General features: G+C 44.6%; 1 protein-coding gene across 2 annotated transcripts in view; it reads right to left on the bottom strand.

Moving 5' to 3' along the window:
• Positions 1-15904: 15904 nt before the first annotated feature.
• Positions 15905-18258, bottom strand: part of MCMBP (minichromosome maintenance complex binding protein) — a 229680-nt gene continuing 227326 nt past the window's right edge. Inside the window, exons 15-16 of one of the 2 annotated variants that reach the window (XM_075348130.1) lie at positions 17025-17113; positions 15905-16901 (exon numbers count right to left, since the gene is read on the bottom strand). In XM_075348130.1, the coding sequence (XP_075204245.1) occupies positions 16775-16901; positions 17025-17113 (216 nt within the window). In that variant the 3' untranslated portion in view covers positions 15905-16774. The remainder of the gene's footprint in view (positions 16902-17024; positions 17114-18258) is intronic. The other variant, XM_075348131.1, reaches the window with a different exon arrangement.

Genomic DNA, 18258 nt, shown 5'->3' with positions numbered 1-18258 from the left:
TTCGGATGGAGAAAACTTCCAAGAAAAGAAGGCATAAGTCTTCAACTTGGAAGTTCTAGGATCTCTTTGAGACAAAACAGCTCCTGCTCTAATCTCTGAGGCATATATCTCCACTTGAAATGGAAGAGAAACATCAAGTTGCTGCAGGACTGGGGCAGAGGTGAACCTCTTTTTAAGCTCCTGAAAGGTGATAATTGCCTCTGGAGTCCAATTCTCCATGTCAGCTCCCTTTTTGGTCAAATCAATCAAAGGCTTAACAACACTAGAGAAATTGCCTATACATTTATGGTAGAAATTAGCAAAGCCCAAAAATTTCTGAATGGATTTCAAAGAAGTTGGCTGAACCCAGTCATGAATGGCCTGAACCTTGATTGGATCCATTTCAATAGAAGCCGGGGACAAAATAAACCCAAAAAAGGAAATTCTTTGCACGCCAAAGAGACATTTCGATCCCTTAACGTACAATGCAGTTTCCTTAAGTACCTGACAAACTGTCCGAACTTGCTCAACATGAGCATCGCAATCATCAGAAAAAAATCAAAATATCATCCAAATAGACAATCAGAAATTTGCCAATCAGGTCCCGAAGATTATCATTCATAAACGACTGAAAGACGGAGGGGGCATTAGTGAGCCCAAAAGGCATCACTAGGTACTCAAAATGCCCCTCAGGGGTATTAAAGGCCGTCTTCCATTCATCACCCTCCTTAATTCGAATGAGAGTGTACTCCCCCTTAAGATCAAGTTTCGTAAACCACTTAGCCTCCTTTACTCTGGAAAACAGGTCTGACATCAGGAGTAATGGATACTGATATTTAACAGTGATTTATTAAGGAGACGATAGTCAATACAAGGTCTCATTTTGCGTTCGCATAAACGTCTATCAATCTGAATGGCTAAAGTCATAGAGGCATCAAGACCCGAAGGGATAGGAAATCCAACCATAACATCCTTCACTGTATCCGCAAGACCCTTCCGAAAAAGTGCTGCAAGAGCATCATCATTCCATTTTGTAAGGACCGCTCACTTTCTGAATTTCTGACAAAAAATTTCAGCGGAATCCTGACCTTGGATCAAAGCCAAGAAGGCCTTCTCAGCTTGATCCACAACATTAGGTTCGTCATACAACAATCCCAGGGCCTGAAAAAAGGAATCCACATCAGCAAGAATTGGATCATCAGGAGCCAAAGAAAAGACTCAGTCCTGAGGGTCACCACGCAACAAGAAGATTGCAATCCTAATCTGCTGCACGGGACTCCCCGAGGACTTAGGTCTTAAGGCAAAAAATAATTTACAATTATTTTTAGAGTTCAGGAATTTAAGGCCCCGTCACACTAAGCAACATCGCTAGCAACATCGCTGGTAACGAACAACTTTTGTGACGTAGCAGCGATGTTGCTAGTGATGTCGCTGTGTGTGACATCCAGCAACAACCTGGCCCCTGCTGTGAGGTCGTTGGTTGTTGCTGAATGTCCTGGGCCATTTTTTAGTTGTTGCTGTCCCGCTGTGAAGCACAGATCGCTGTGTGTGACAGCGACAGAGCAACAACTAATGTGCAGTGAGCAGGGAGCCAGCTTCTGCTGAGGCTGGTAACCAATGTAAACATCGGGTAACCAAGAAGCCCTGTCCTTGGTTACCCGATATTTACCTTTGATACCAGCCTCCTCCGCTCTCACTGTCAGTGCCGGCTCCTGCTCTGTGCACATGTAGCTGCAGCACACATCAGGTAATTAACCCGATGTGTGCTGTAACTAGGAGAGCAAGGAGCCAGCACTAAGCAGTGTGCGCTGCTCCCTGCTCTGTGCACATTTAGCTGCAGCACACATCGGGTTAATTAACCTGATGTGTGCTGTAACTAGGAGACTGGGGGCTGGTCACTGGTTGCTGGTGAGCTCACCAGCAACTCGTGTAGCCACGCTCCAGCGATCCCTGCCAGGTCAGGTTGCTGGTGGGATCGCTGGAGCGTCGCAGTGTGACAGCTCACCAGCAACCTCCTAGCAACTTACCAGCGATCCCTATCGTTGTTGGGATCGCTGGTAAGTTGCTTAGTGTGACTGGACCTTTAGACCTATCCCCCGAGAAAAATTCAGGAACAGGATTTTAAGGTGTAAAACAGGAGTCTGTCTAAGATAAGCTGATATTGCCTGAACTTCAGAGGAGAGATGCTCAACACGCTCAGCAAAACCCAAAAATAATAAGAAAAATATATAGAAGAAAAAAAAAATGTTTTCCTTCTTTTGAGTACCGGTTTTATCTTTGTTGGTCGGTTATACTGTTAGGATCTGGTCACCGTGGATGATCACAAAAATCACATCAGCAGAAAAAACACGAGTAGTTGGAACCTGAGCTGACCGCAATCCTCTGTCAGACCACACTAAAAGTAGCAGTGGAGGGGGTGTGGCCTGGCCGGAGAAGTGAGAAGAATCTAGGAAAGAGAGCTCCTGGAACCACCAGCTATCCTGATTTCCACTGGGCCGTGGAGAGGACAAAAATCATCCGTGCAGCAACCAGAGACCACCCTGCACTTACTGCACAGCTTGGACGGAGGTTACATGGCTGGGGGAACAAGCAGGAGGCAGAAGGAGGCGGCAGCAGGAATGGAAGGTAGTGCACAAAATGGTGGTGGGACACAGACACCAGCCTCCAAAGCAGCTTGAGCTGCAGCCACACATGCTGTCGAAAAACTGTCTGAGTATGTTAGGGGCACAGAATGCAGGGCTCCCACGGTACACAGGGATGAAGGAGTTAAACTGGGGAACTCCAGGCAGCACAGCCCTCACAATGCAGTGGACGAGGAAGGAGAAACTAATGCACACTCAATATTATCACAGCAAGGCTTGCAAGACAAGCTGGAGCTCCCTGTATCCATGCATAATAAATGTCCCCCTGAGCCTGCCACAACTCTGCAGGGTGCTGAGCCCACTCTGAAAGACGTGCTTGCAGCTATAGCTCAAAATGGCTCTATGATGACATCCCTCAGCTCCCAGATGGGCCAAATTGTGGAGGAGTTATCAAGTGTGAAACAGAGCCTCCAAAAAGTGAACGACCGCATGACGGCGTCAGATGGGAGAATCTGTGACTTAGAGGACAAAATTCCCCAGGTTACCCGTGACTCCCACAGGCATGATCAGCAAATGGCATTTCTACTTAACAAGACAGATGATTTAGAAAATAGATTGAGAAACAATGTGCGGCTGATAGGGGTTCCAGAAAAAACGGAGGGCACAAATCTGTCAGAATTCTTTGAGAGATGGCTACAAAAAGTATTTGGCGCAGAGGTCCTATCCCCCTGTATGCTGTAGAGAGAGCCCACAGAGTGCCCACCAGACTCCTGCCTCCGGGAGCTCCTCCAAGACCTGTCCTGGTGAAACTACTACATTATAGAGACCGGGATGCGATCCTAAGAGCGGCTAGAAACAAAGGGTCCATAACGGTGGACGGCCACAAAATATCATTCTTTCCTGATTATTCAGTTGAAATTTCAAAAAGAAGAGCTCAATTCACAGATGTCAAATGCCGCCTAAGAAATGCACAAGTCTCGTACTCCATGCTGTACCCAGCGAAGCTCAGGGTAGCTGCACTGCAAGAGACATTGTTTTTTGAAAATCCTAAAGACTCTCTCAGATGGCTCGATATGAATGAACAACGGCTCAGGCAAAATCCACATTGATATGTAACCCTTTAAGGACTTTATGGATGATGAATACTCGACTGTCTGCTGCGATTACATAGGATTGGCCCAGTGGATAAAATTATTATGATACCCATTGATTGGTTCCAGCAGAACTCCCTGGAAGAGGCGTTTGGGTTTCCTTTCTTTCCCTTTTTCACTTCCAGAGACGGTTTTTGTTTTTCTCACTTCCCTGCATTTTTCATTGTTCTCAGGCTTTTTTTTTCTTGCCTTAAACCATTTTGGGAAGCGGGAATTTTGTCTCTCGTTTCGGCTTCAGGATGGACTGGTGCCTCAGTTTCAACGTTTATGTTCTGGGACAACTGTTAGATGCGGAAGGAGGGGGGGAATGGAGGGGGGGGGGAATGTTTCTGCAGCTTTAATGATGCTTTTATATTTATGTCTGCTAATGGTTGTCATGTGGCTCAGGAAGGTGGAGGATGGGTGGAACTCTTTGCCGGGTGGGATTGTCTGCACTACATACGCATACCACCAGGATGGCGGGTAGGATTAAAATTTTTTCTTGGAATGTCCGTGGCTTGGGGGACCCCATAAAAAGGGTAGCAGTAATGGAACAGGTCAAATCCTGCTTTCCAGCAATCATCTGCCCACAGGAGACACATTTGGAGTGTGACAAAATAGCATACATGAATCGCTCATTTGTGGGCCATTGTTTCCACTCAACCTACACAGCTCATTCCAGAGGTGTCAGTATCTTAGTCCACAGAGCAATCCCATTTGAGATCATTTCATCCATAGTAGATCAGGAAGGTAGATTCATTTGCGTGCACTGTAAAATATTTAACAAGGAGCTCCTTCTGATAACAGTTTATATACCGCCTCCATATAATAATACTGTTATGAACAAAATTACGGAAATGATTAGCAAGACCCCCCAATGTACAGGTGGTGTGCACGGGGGATTTCAACAATATCATTCACCCATATTGGGACAAACACAATGCGGGTACTCACTTAGAACACTATTCTAACTCCAAATTTGGGGACACGGTGGCTGAACTGACACTTTCAGATCTGTGGCGAATCAGAAACCCTGGAATCAAGCGATTCTCGTGCTATTCCAAAACACACAACACTCTGTCCAGAATAGACCGGATCTTGGGCTCGGAGGGTATACTGCCAATGGTGGAAAACACAGAATACCTTCCTAGAGGTTTATCAGACCATTCCCCACTGTTGACACGACTTAATATTTTACCCGGGCTTGATCGTACCCGTAGCTTGTGGTCCTTCAATCCTTTTTGGCTACAGATTATAGATGTGGGCCCGGTTGAACTAGCCCTTGAATACTATTTTCAGGACAACTGTACTGGGGAGATGTCGCTTAACACTGTTTGGGATGCCATGAAGGCCTGTCTGAGGGAGTCACTGATACAGGGGGGGGGGTCAGGAGATCTAAAATTAAGTCGGCACAATTTGAACTTTTTCTTAAAGAACGGGTCCAGATGACAGAACAGAAATACATACTGTCAGGGGATACATGGGACTTACTGGAATGGAAGCAAGAAGCATATGATTCTCATATTAAGGAACGGGCCACTAACAAAAGACTTTTTACACAACAGAGATTCTTTGAAGAGGGTGAAAAAGCGGGTCATTTATTAGCAGTGATAGCTAAAGCACAAAGGGGAAACACATTTGTGGGGGCGCTAAGGGACAAAACCGGGACCATAGTCAATCAACCTGACCAAATTTTGGCTACCTTCTCTGAATTCTACGAACAACTTTACAGTACTAAACTGCAATATGATAGCTTCTTACCTGAAAGACATCCCCTTGCCCTCACTTTCAGATGAGGACAGAGTATACCTAAACAGTCCACTCACACTGGAAGAGTTGCATTTAACAGTGTCCTCCATGCCCAATAATAAGTCACTGGGTTCAGATGGGATCCCCACAGAGATTTACAAAAGGTTTGGAGACATCCTGCTCCCCCAGCTGCTGTCGACCTTCCAGCAAGCAGTCAAAAATGGCTCCTTGCCCCAATCGATGCGAGAAGCAGTGATAGTTGTCATACCTAAACCTGGCAAGGACCCCCTCATCCCTGACTCTTATAGACCTATCTCTCTGTTACCTACATATATTAAAATAATAGCTAAAGTACTCGCTTCCAGACTTAATAAGGTTATACTTTCACTAATCCATTCGGACCAGTCGGGGTTCATGCCTTCCAGATCAACGGCAGTGAATATACGACGGTTACACCTCAACCTACAATTGCCAGTTGATAACTCAGGATATAGAGTAATTTGCTCTCTAGACGCCGCTAAGGCTTTCGACTCTATTGAGTGGGAGTTTCTCTGGGCAGTACTTGATAGATTTGGACTGGGGAGGGATTTTATTTCCTGGGTAAGACTTCTACATAACCACCCTACTGCTAGGATCAAAGTTAATGGATGCCTTACTTCTCCTTTCCACCTAGGTAGGGGCACCCACCAGGGATACCCACTATTCCCCTTACTATTTGCTCTGGCTGTTGAGCCTATGGCGGGAATGGTTAGATCCAATCCAGACATAATAGGGTTCAGGAGGGGTGGTCAGGAGGAAAAAATAGCGTACGCAGATGACACACTCCTTTTTCTGGCCAATGCAACATCATCACTGCCAAGCGCAATGGGGGTTATACAAGAATTTGGGAAGTACTCAGGTCTATTAATCAACTGGGAAAAGTCTGTATTACTTCCGGTGGATGGAACCACAAACTCACCTAATTACGTAGACTCGGGCCTACAAGTTGTTGCCCAGTTTAAATATTTGTGGATAATGGTCACCACTCGTGTGGAGGATTATGAGTCTCAACCTAACCCCTATTCTGTCGAAATTTAAGGATAAGAAGGAAGTCTGGTCTCGCCTGCCCTTCTCAGCAGTTGGCTGCACTAACCTGATCAAAATGATCTGGATGCCCCAACTACTATACAAGCTACACAACTCTCCACAATGGATCCCACAAAGATTTTTCCATAAGGTAAACGCATTATTCCGGGAATTGATCTGGGGCGGACAGATGCCGCGCATTAGGCTCGAGACCCTGCAGAGGGATAAAAGTAGTGGAGGTCTGGCGGTACCCAATCCATGGGTTTACTATCTGGCGGCTCAGCTTCAGCACATTCGGGGATGGGAGGACCCTGGAGGGGGAGGGGCACAGTATACGATTCTACAACAATATTTTCACTCCACTAGTCTATACGAGGTTCTAGAGGCAGGAGGCTTCGGAGCTGCTGCTAATAGTTGCCCAACCCTACTACTAATCCAAAAACTTTGGGATAAAACTAAAAAACTACAAGACATTCAGGGAATTTCACAATATACCTCTATATGGAGAACGCCATGGTTACCTAACTTGCATCATTTAGAGGGGTTTGGAAGCTGGGCTTTGAGAGGGATAAATAGATTCACACATATTGTGGAGGAGGGCCAACTCAGAGGCTTCCCTCAGTTGCAAGCAGAGTTTGGGATCCAGAATTCGGAGTTTTATAAGTACTTGCAACTGAGACATGCCTATCAGGCAGAAACCTCTATTACGGGTAGAGCATTGGAGCAGAACAAAGTCATGCAACGCATAGCAACCTCTAGAGGCTCAGCGGGAGTGATCTCTCGTTTATATTGGGATCTATTATATCTGCTGCACCGGAATTGTCCAGTAAACGTAAAAGAAAAATGGGAACGAGTTATAGGACCTATTGAGGACAACCAATGGGTAGAAATTTTAGAAAGAATTCCTAGTCTATCATTGGGGGAGGCATACAGACTGTCACACCTGTACGTTATTCACCAAGTATATCGCACTCCTAGATTCCTGTTTGATATTGGAGTTAGAACTGACCCCTTCTGCCCACGATGCAAAATATGTTCCGCAGATCTATTACATATGATGTGGTCATGTCCTGATATTGAACATTACTGGAGAGAGGTGACAGAAATAATCGATAGAGTATATATGATAGAGACGAGCTTAACTCCCTTTGTAAGTATTCTGGGATACGTGGAGGATTACCTTTGGAGGAGGAGGGCAAAGTGGCCGTATGTAGACTATTATATATTGCCAGGAAACTAATCACTCAACACTGGATCTCGGACCACAGTCCTACAATATCTGAATATGTCAAAAAGGTTAATTGGGTGATAAATGTGGAGAAAAGTATATATCGGAAAAGAAATGGCGTAATCAAATTTGAAAAAATATGGGCACGATGGATAGATGGGTCAGGGTTGGCTTCGAGGGAACTGATTAGGTTTAGATTGGGCTTACTATAAATTGATAAAGGGAAAAGGGTGAGAAAGTTCTGCAGAACTTATCTATAATGATGACGGAGGTTTGGGGAGAAAAGAGTAGCATGGGGAGAAGAGAGTAGCATGGGAACAGGTTAGATTCTTCATCAAAAATGACATTTAAATGTGTACAATGCCAAACAAAGCAAAAACTCAAAAGAAAACCAAAAGTAATTGGATTAATTGATAAATGTAATAATGGTACTTAAGAACTTTTGTCTAGGAATGTGTGGAGCTGCAGATTCGACATTCTCTCTCCTTTCTACAAGACTGTTTAATGTTTGTTGGGGAGGGTTGGGAGGGGGGGTAGAGGCTGGGGAGCCTCCAATGTTTATTTGGTTGTAACTTGTAAAACTTTAATAAAATCATTTAATTAAAAAAAAAAAAAAGTAGCAGTGGAGTGTTCCTAAACACACCTATATGCCTAGTCCACAAAGCAGTGGGAATGTGAAAAGGCTGAATGAAACTTCAAAATATAACAATCCACGAGTTATTGGTTGACGCTGGCAAATCATGTAACAAATGCTTGCTTTTGTTTTCTTAATAAATAGATCTCCATATACATGATTATATTTTCCACAGATACTTCGGATAATATAATAATATCCTGACTAGTGATATATGAGTCTTATACAACTGCCTATATAGTGTGATAAACGGGCGTATTCTCCAATTCCAAATCCTAAATCCAATATGCAGTAGACCGTACTCTCATAAGATTGAATTTGATGTTGTACTAGTTATTCTGCGTAGGATGAATTTGTTAGCTCTTTTACATCATGTTGACATTGTGATCACATTTCCATGGGATTTACTCCGCTGACTTTTTTTGTCACCTGTATATTCTCTCCATTCAAATACCCTTATTTCATGGTATTTTAAAACAGTTAACTTTTCATTCAATAAAAAATTTCTTGTGAATTATATATGCATCTTCAGTGCATTCTTTGTCGGTTGAAATTGATACATATGCACTGGATCTTATCATTTGTTTCTTGGTGTTCTATTGGAGGTCTATGACTGAACTACTGATTGAGCACACTGCCAATCAACTTAAGGCTATTTTTTTGATTACACATTTATGGGCAGTATAAGATCCAGTGTTCATCTTTTAGCCTGGGAGAGGCATGATACTAGGTTTTTTTGCACATAACTATCTCCCATGACAAAGAGAGAAATAACTTAGTCCGGATTTCAGATGATTACAGCTCGCCCAAACTCCACTGTTGTAGATTTAATAATCTGTTGGGCAGACAATCTGCTGAATTAACTTTGCAGTATAATTTACTGTATATACTCTAGTTAAGCCGAAGCCCCTAATTTTAACACAAAACTGGGAAAACTTATTGACTCGAATATAAGCCTAGGGTGGGAAATGCAGCAGCTACTGATAAATTTCAAAAATAAAAATAGATACTAAAACTGTAACATGCCCCATCCTTGTCTCCAGTAGTAATGTGCCCATCCTTGTGCCCCATCCTGTAGTAATGTGCCCATCCTGTGCCCTGTATTAATGTCCTCATTCCGGTGCCCTTCTTGTCCCCATTATGCCGTTGTACACACACGTCTGGTGTACGGGGCCGCTGCTGCTGTCATTGCTTTACTTCAGATGATTGCTTTGCGGCGCCGCAGCCACAAAGAATTCAACTGCATTAAAGCGATGGCAACAACTGCGAACCCGACTGCGGTCATCGTGCAGTGTTTCTTGCGGACCGCAGGCACATAGACCCCTCCATTACAGCGTCCGGTGTACAGGGTCACCGCTGCTGTTTGCTGTAATTGGAATTTTTAGTGCTGAAGTGCACATTTAGTGCTGGCTTTTTGTTTTTCTTCATTGAATTGGTCGGTGGCTGACCCCCACTTTGCTATGCACCCCAATTTGGGATGTATTCCATCTGTCTAGATTTTGGCGGTTGGTGACTGTTCACATTGTCATCAGGCCTTGTCCACAGGCTATTTACTTCATGCAGCATTTGCTTGGACCTGTCCCGCCCACAGCCATGACTCAGTCATGGGTACTGGATTGAAATAGACCAGGTGAGTGCTGCTAAGAGCAGTTCTACTATTCATATGTGAGGCCGTATGGCACATTTTATAAAAATATTTTAGTGTAGGACTGCCTCAAATGAGATTTGCTGTGACGTGGCGAGGCAGCTCAAGAAATTGCAATTTTTTGCCAAAAATCTCAAAAATTTTTATAATAAGTACAGTTTGGAATTTTTAGTGCTGAAGTGCACATTTAGTGCTGGCTTTTTGTTTTTCTTCATGTAATTGCTTTACTGCAGTGCAATGCTTTGCGGCGCCACCGCAAAGCATTCAACTGAAGTAAAGCGATAACAGCAGTGGCAGCTCCGTGCACTGGACACGATCATGGATGGATTTGGAGCCTGTGATCTGCAAGAAGCAAGTAAGAGGACAACGCAGTAATTGAGGAGAGCTGAGAATAATATTTTGTGGTAACCTCACTCGAGAATAAGGGCCTTTAACACTAAATTCCATTATTTTAGTCTTTTTTTTTAAGTCACAAATGGCGTTTGCTGCCATGAATATGTCATCACATATTTTGGCAAAGTAAAGTACAGGGCTTAGTGAATTTACATGAAGAGTTAAAATTGTTCACAAGTCTCCAAATTTCCTATATTGCAATAATAAAAAACAAAAACAAGTATCCATTTGGGAAAAATGGAATAGCCATCCTGTGAACTAGAAGCTGCTTCAGTTTTAATTTTCTAAATTGCAGGGGCCAAGACCCAAGCATGCTACCTGGCCGGCTTACTAATAGGGAAGTGTTTTTGAGCTTTTCTAAGATAGTATTTTCTGTGACTCTTGCATTGAAAACCCCTTTTGTGGCAGTGCTGAATGACTACTACTACTTCCACGCTCAATATACAGAAATAAGGCAACTTTCTATACTATACTTCACGCCCAATGAACAAAAAAAAAGAAAAACTAGTGAGAAGTTTATAATTTAAATCACTAAGTTAAAGATGTTAAAATTAGTTCCCAATTTTATTTTTCTTCAGGTTGAAAATGTCAAGCCGCCTCATTCCCCAAAACTGTGAAGGAATTAAGCTGGTGTCACACATAACGACGACGACAACGACGTCGCTGCTACGTCACCATTTTCTGTGACGTTGCAGCGACGTCCCGTCGCTGTCGCTGTGTGTGACATCCAGCAACGACCTGGCCCCTGCTGTGAGGTCGCCGGTCGTTGCTGAATGTCCAGCTTCATTTTTTGGTCGTCACTCTCCCGCTGTGACACACACATCGCTGTGTGTGACAGCGAGAGAGCGACGAAATGAAGCGATCAGGAGCCGGCACTGGCAGCTGCGGTAAGCTGTAACCAGCGTAAACATCGGGTAACCAAGGGAAGACCTTTCCCTGGTTACCCGATGTTTACGCTGGTTACCAGCCTCCGCTCTTGCTGCCAGCGCCGGCTCCTGCACTGTGACATGTGGCTGCAGTATGCATCGGGTAATTAACCCGATGTATACTGTAGCAAAGAGAGCAAGGAGCCAGCGCTAAGCAGTGCGCGCGGCTCCCTGCTCTCTGCACTGTGACATGTAGCTGCAGCACACATCGGGTTAATTAACCCGATGTGTGCTGCAGGAGAGCAAGGAGCCAGCGCTAAGCGCGGCTCCCTGCTCTCTGAACTGTGACATGTAGCTGCAGCACACATCGGGTTAATTAACCCGATGTGTGCTGCAGGAGAGCAAGGACCCAGCGCTAAGCGCGGCTCCCTGCTCTCTGAACATGTAGCACAGCGACCTTATGATCGCTGCTTCTGCTGTGTTTGACAGCTAAGCAGCGATCATAACAGCGACTTACAAGGTCGCTGTTACGTCACCGAAAATGGTGACGTAACAGCGACGTCGTTGTCGCTGTCGTTTAGTGTGACACCAGCTTTAGCCCTCTTTCGGTTGGTGGAGCGTTTCGCAGTTTTCCCATCGGAGCCACCTGTGGTAACAACTACTTCCATCAGAGCAGTTTTAAAGAGGCAGCAGCTGCCACTCACTGCGGAGCAGAATACTCTTGTAAATGATTTGAGGCAACACGCACCAATTCGAGGAAAGACTGTACAATTTAACGAAGTGCACAAATGGTGATTAAAAAAAAAAGATGAAAAACATTGTCTGAGCTACACGGAAAATGGAGTTACTGCTCTTTCCACAAATTAAAAGCGGAATCTTAGCACTGCCATCAGTAGCGGTCCCTATAAATAGGTATTCCAGGCTCCTATGACTGGATGCTGGGTATGACTCTGGTTGTAGCAGAACTGATTGTAGCAGAAGTCCTCCCCTGTAAGACAACTGGTTGTAGCAGAAGTCCTTCCCTGTAAGACAACTGGTTGTAGCAGAAGTCCTTCCCTGGAAGACATCTGGTTGTAGCAGAAGTCCTTCCCTGTAAGACAATTGGTTGTAGCAGAAGTCCTCCCCTGTAAGACAACTGGTTGTAGCAGAAGTCTTTCCCTGTAAAGGCCCCTTTACACACAGACTTTCTAGCGATCCCACCCTGGCCGGGATCGCTGGAAAGTCTCTAAACAGTCGCTGGTGAGCTGTCTAACAGGCAGATCTGGCCAACGATGCAGCAGCGATACGGACCTGCAGAACGACCTCGCTGAACGTTAGGGACGGGTCACACAGCAGCTATTTGACGGCTCACACCTATGTTAGGGGCGTGGTGTTTGGTGCTGAAGCCACCTAGGCGTCCTTTTTACACGCCCCCCTCAGCTCTGATTGGTGATTGCTTGTGCGTTATTGGCAACCCCGAGGTTGGAAAGATTGGCAAAAGTCATGCTTGTATATCCTTTACTCCTGAGCTTCTGTTGCTTAGCGGATCTTTGTAGAGTTCTCTGGGCGCCGACTCCACACTGGTTTATCTATACAACCTGGAGAACTCTCTAATGATCCACAAACCAGCACGCTCAGGAACAATGAAGCTTTGAAACAAAGGACTGAAGCGTATAAACCTACAAACACTACCCAAGAAAGACTCAAAGAAATTTGTTGCAAAAGATAAACTTTATTATTAAAATGTATTTAAAACAGTAGTACAGCAGAAAAAATGTCAAAAGATGTAGCCATTAACTATGCCCCATGATACAAAAAGTCATCAATCTGTCAAATTCAGGGTATTAAGCCCAGTATCAAACATTGGTACTCATAGAAGCAAATTGAATATTATGATATCAAGTATATAATAAAATGACAGAATATCAGACATTGGATAAAGGAGTCAGAAAATTAGTGTTAAAAAAAAAAAAAAAGGGGGGGGATGATTTCACATAGAAAGGGCACAGGCTGGTCTAATAGCAACTGTGACCGGATGGTATTGTATAAGGCGGGTGGATGTTAGTAATAATAAAATAAGAAGAGAAGGGCTTATAATTAAGCCTAATATAGAATGACAATATTAAACATGCCTGCTAAAAAAAGTAACAGTGCTACATATGACAGCCTCACCGATATCACCCTGATGCGTTTCGCCGTGGCTTTCTCCAAGGGCGTATAAAGGACGGAAGTGCTAAAGTTGCCTTCTTTTCAGTGAAGGCCGTCCAATCAGAACGCAAAAGCGCCCCCCAATCGGAGGTAAGGGGGCGGGAAAGGGAACGCTATAGCATGCCTACGGGCTGGCTTCTAAGTCGCTAACGATGTATTTGTAACTGTCAAACACACCGATGCATGCTGTGCAGCGGGAAAAAAAAAAGGACCAAAAAATGGTCCTGAATGATTTGTAGCAATCAGCAACCTCACAGCGGGAACCAGGTCGCTGATGCGTGTCACACACTGCAACGTCGCTGGGGAGGTCGCTATTACATCACAAAACCGGTGACGTTACAGCGATATCGCTAGCGATGTTGCAGTGTGTAAAGGGGCCGGACAACAGCTGACGTGTGCCTGCATGTTCCGAGTGGAGTCGCATTCCACTCGTAACATTTAACCCCTTACATCTCGCTGCCAAAGTCTGGCAGCGAGATGTATATGCGCGCAGCCATTATTTTCACTTACCGCCGCCCCCACCGGTAGTCATGTGCGTGATCACGTGACTTTCGGTGGTTGCCATGGTAGCACAGTGTCATGTGATGACGCCGCTAGCTATCATGAGTCACTTTCGGTTTCACTCGGCCCGGAGCCGAATGAATCAGAAAGTGATCATATCTGCTGTTTACAGCTGTGTAGCTGTGATCAGCAGATAGTTCAGAGCGATCGCATTGTTGATCCATATAGCCCCCTAGGGAAACTAGGAAAAAAAAAAAAAAAGTGAAAAAAAGTTTAAAAAAAATTAAAAAACCCCAAAAACCTAAAAGTTCAAATCACCCCCCTTTCACCCAATTGAAAATTATAGGGTTTAAAAAATATACACATACTGAATTTGGTATTGCCTCATTCAGAAATGCCCGATCTATCAAAATATAAAATCAATTAATCTGATTGGTAAATAGTGTAGCGGTAAAAAAAAATCCAAAAGCCAATATTACGTTTTTTGGTCGCTGCAAGTTTTACGTAAAATGCAATAACAGGCGATCAAAAAGTAGCATCTACGCAAAAATGGTACCATTAAAAATGTCAGCTCGAGACGCAAAAAATAAGCCATCACTGAGCCATAGATCCCAAAAAATGAGAAAACTATGGATTTTGGGAAATGGCGAAAAACGTACGCCACTTTTATTGGACAAGCTTGTGTGTTTAACCCCTTAGATCAGGGGTCTCAAACACGCGGCCCGCGGGCCGCATGCGGCCCTTCAGGTGGCTTCTTGCGGCCCGCAGGCCCGTGGACCTGGTAAAGATGGCGACCGGTGCAGGGGCCGCAGCTGCCAGTTATTTATTTCAGCCTACAGTTTTGTCTTTGCCGCGCACAGTGAAGTTCTCACTGCAGAACGCAATAACAGCCGCCTGCCAATCAGAGGCAATCACCTGCTGCATATGACCTCAGATGATTGCCTGTGATTGGCCAGTGGCTGTTGTGCAGTGAGAACTGCTTTGCACGCGCCGGCCGAAAGTTCAGCGATGACAGCAGCTGTGATCATTACCGGGTCCACATGCCTGCGTGCTGCTGATAGCAGGTGAGAAGAATGTTTTTGTGTGTGTGGGGTTCTGTGTTGCTGGCTGAGGCTGCAGTGTGTGTTTGTGTGTGTGTGTGTGTGTGTGTGTGTGGTGTGTGTGTGAGCTGAGACTGCACAGGGTGTGTGTGTGGTGTGTGTGTGTGTGTTAGCTGAGGCTGCACAGGGTGGGGGTGGTGGTGGTGTTAGCTGAGGCTGCACAGGGTGGGGGTGGTGGTGGTGTTAGCTGAGGCTGCACAGGGTGGGGGTGGTGGTGGTGTTAGCTGAGGCTGCACAGGGTGGGGGTGGTGGTGGTGTTAGCTGAGGCTGCACAGGGTGGGGGTGGTGGTGGTGTTAGCTGAGGCTGCACAGGGTGGGGGTGGTGGTGGTGTTAGCTGAGGCTGCACAGGGTGGGGGTGGTGGTGGTGTTAGCTGAGGCTGCACAGGGTGGGGGTGGTGGTGGTGTTAGCTGAGGCTGCACAGGGTGGGGGTGGTGGTGGTGTTAGCTGAGGCTGCACAGGGTGGGGGTGGTGGTGGTGTTAGCTGAGGCTGCACAGGGTGGGGGTGGTGGTGGTGTTAGCTGAGGCTGCACAGGGTGGGGGTGGTGGTGGTGTTAGCTGAGGCTGCACAGGGTGGGGTGTGTGTGTGTGTGTGTGTGAGCTGAGGCTGGGGCACATTGCTACAAGGGGACAAGGATGCGCACATTTTTACAGAATGGGAAACAAGATGGGGCACATTACTACAAGATGTTGGCCAAAATTACTATGCGGTGGTTATTGTAAAACTGTATTACTTACAAAAAGGGGAAAAAATGTAAAAAAAAGTGTGTATGTATGTAGAGATATAGAGATATAGAGATATATATATATATATATATATATATATATATATATATATATATATATATATATATACATACATACACACACATTTGTTATAATGGACAAATGAAAAATGTTCAAAAACAGTGATTCAAGGGTGTATAGAAAGAAAAAATGGTACCACTACCAATGTCACTTTGTCCTGAAAGGAATGCGGCCCCTCAAATTATTTTTTTCCTGTGTGCGGCCCATACACCCAACCGAGTTTGAGACCCCTGCCTTAGATAGAAGTAAACCTATATATGTTTGGTGTCTACAAACTCGCACCGACCTCAGGCATCACACCTACACATCAGTTTTACCATATAGTGAACACGGTGAATAAAACATCCTAAAAAAACTATTGTGCGATCACACTTTTTGTTTTGCAGTTTTTCCACACTTGGAATTTTTTTGCTGTTTTCCAGTACACTATATGGCAAAACTTATGGATTAATTTAAAAGTACAACTCGTCCTGCAAAAAAACAAACCCTCATATGGCAAGATTGACAGAAAAATAAAAAAAGTTAAGGCTCTCGGAAGAAAGGGAGCAAAAACCAAAAACGGAAAACGCTCTGGGGGCTGAAGGATTTTTGGCGAATAAAATGGTCGATGAATGCATGTATTGCCAGGGTCACCCTGTGTTCTCATAGATGGCCCATTACTGGGAAATATCACACTCTCACTTTACCTCGATGGTTTAAGGTGTAACACCATGACCAGTCTACACAGCATTAGACACTGATCAGTCTCCGAATATCCATGTTATTTTAATAGCAAAACAAAAGAACTGCTCTAGAAACATACAAAAATATAAAAGCCATAACAACCAGGAAAAAGATCCAGTCTACGTGGGAATGAGTATTGCTGGTAGGGAACGCTCTAGCATGCTCATGGCGGAGTGGATCCTACGGTTACATTTCATTCACATTCATGTGCTTCTGGCCCTGAAGTCGGACTTTCCTTTGTATTTCTAGCTCTTTTGCTTGTAGCCACGTCTCCAGCGACAATGAGGTCTGACCAGTGCTAAGTGAAAGCAACCTGTACAAAAGGGGAAGACACAAAAACACATTCTATAAATAATAGAAACCCTCTCCATATTAATCACACCTCAAATGCTACATTCAGAAATTCTAAAGCAAAGTTTCTGGAGCGCGCACTCACCGAGCTACCACCAGTAGACGATGCAGGTCATCAGCACAGATACTCTGTGGGTCACTTTTTCTCATCTCCACAAAATCATCTTCAACAGCCTGAAAAGCAGCAAAGCACAGAACCTGAGAATAGACGCCATGACCTTCAATAACGTTATCACATTACGCGAACAAGAAACTAAAATGGTCAAGGAAGAAATAGAAGGATTTCATAAAAGAGACATGAGGACACAGCCCTGCCGTTAGGAGGCTGACAGGAGGTGAAAAAAAGCCTGTAAAGCTATGTGCACACTGAGGTTTTTTGCACTACTCAAAAACGCTGCGGTTTTGGCCGCAAAAAACGAACAAAAACCCAGCAGTAAAAACACATGCATTCTTTCACAAGTTCTTTCACAAGAAGGGTGCCCCAATTGTGCTTGTTTTAGCCACATCTTTATACACCTTATTGCAGACTTGCTGTTCTATGATTGACCAGACCTCATTCACTAGAGCAGAGCGAACTTCAGGCTCGGAAAATGATGTAAAAATCCCCATGGTGAATATTGCGCTGTGCTTGTGTGAGTGATTACCTGCATTGTCTGCGCTGCTGAAAGTTATTTTTTGTCACAAATTAGGCTTTCATTCAGCATACTGAACTGTTTTGTTGTTTGAGAATTTAAGGAAAAAAATAAAACCCCACCGCCCACACACCTCTGGAAATGTTTTGCTTTAGGCCCATAGCAAAACATTACCAGAGCAAGGTGGGCAGTGTTTGTTTCTTTTTTTTTTTTTAAATTCTCTGTGAAGAAAACAGCTCAGTACCAGCCTAATTTGTGACAAAACACTTCCAGTAGTGCGGACAATACAGGTAATCGCTCAAATACAAGAGCAAAACAATACTCACCAAGGGGATTTTTATGTCATTTTCTGAACCCCAAGCCTCAGCTTCGCTCATTTCTATTTAGGACTTCAACCTGGTATAACGGCTTCACCGACTTAATTCTAATGGGCCCATCTTTCAACTAACTAGAAACATTTAGGTAGCAGAGATCTGGTGAAAACATTCCATGTTTGTCACACAACTCCAACTGTGACGATAGACTGGGATATTGATGGCTTACAAACCGAATGCTGGGAAGTGCAACTAGTGACTCCAGACTAGGAAGGCAGATTGGCATTTGGCATGGTGCCGCCAGGCTACGTACAGACTAGGCAGGCAGATTGGCATTTGGCATGGTGCCGCCAGGCTATGTACAATCATGTTC

The sequence above is a fragment of the Anomaloglossus baeobatrachus genome, chromosome 5 (assembly GCF_048569485.1).
Source record: "Anomaloglossus baeobatrachus isolate aAnoBae1 chromosome 5, aAnoBae1.hap1, whole genome shotgun sequence".
In the NCBI taxonomy this organism is placed as follows: Eukaryota; Metazoa; Chordata; class Amphibia; order Anura; family Aromobatidae; genus Anomaloglossus; species Anomaloglossus baeobatrachus.
The sequence above is the reverse complement of the archived record's forward strand: the minus strand, read 5'-3'. Positions and strand labels throughout refer to the sequence as shown.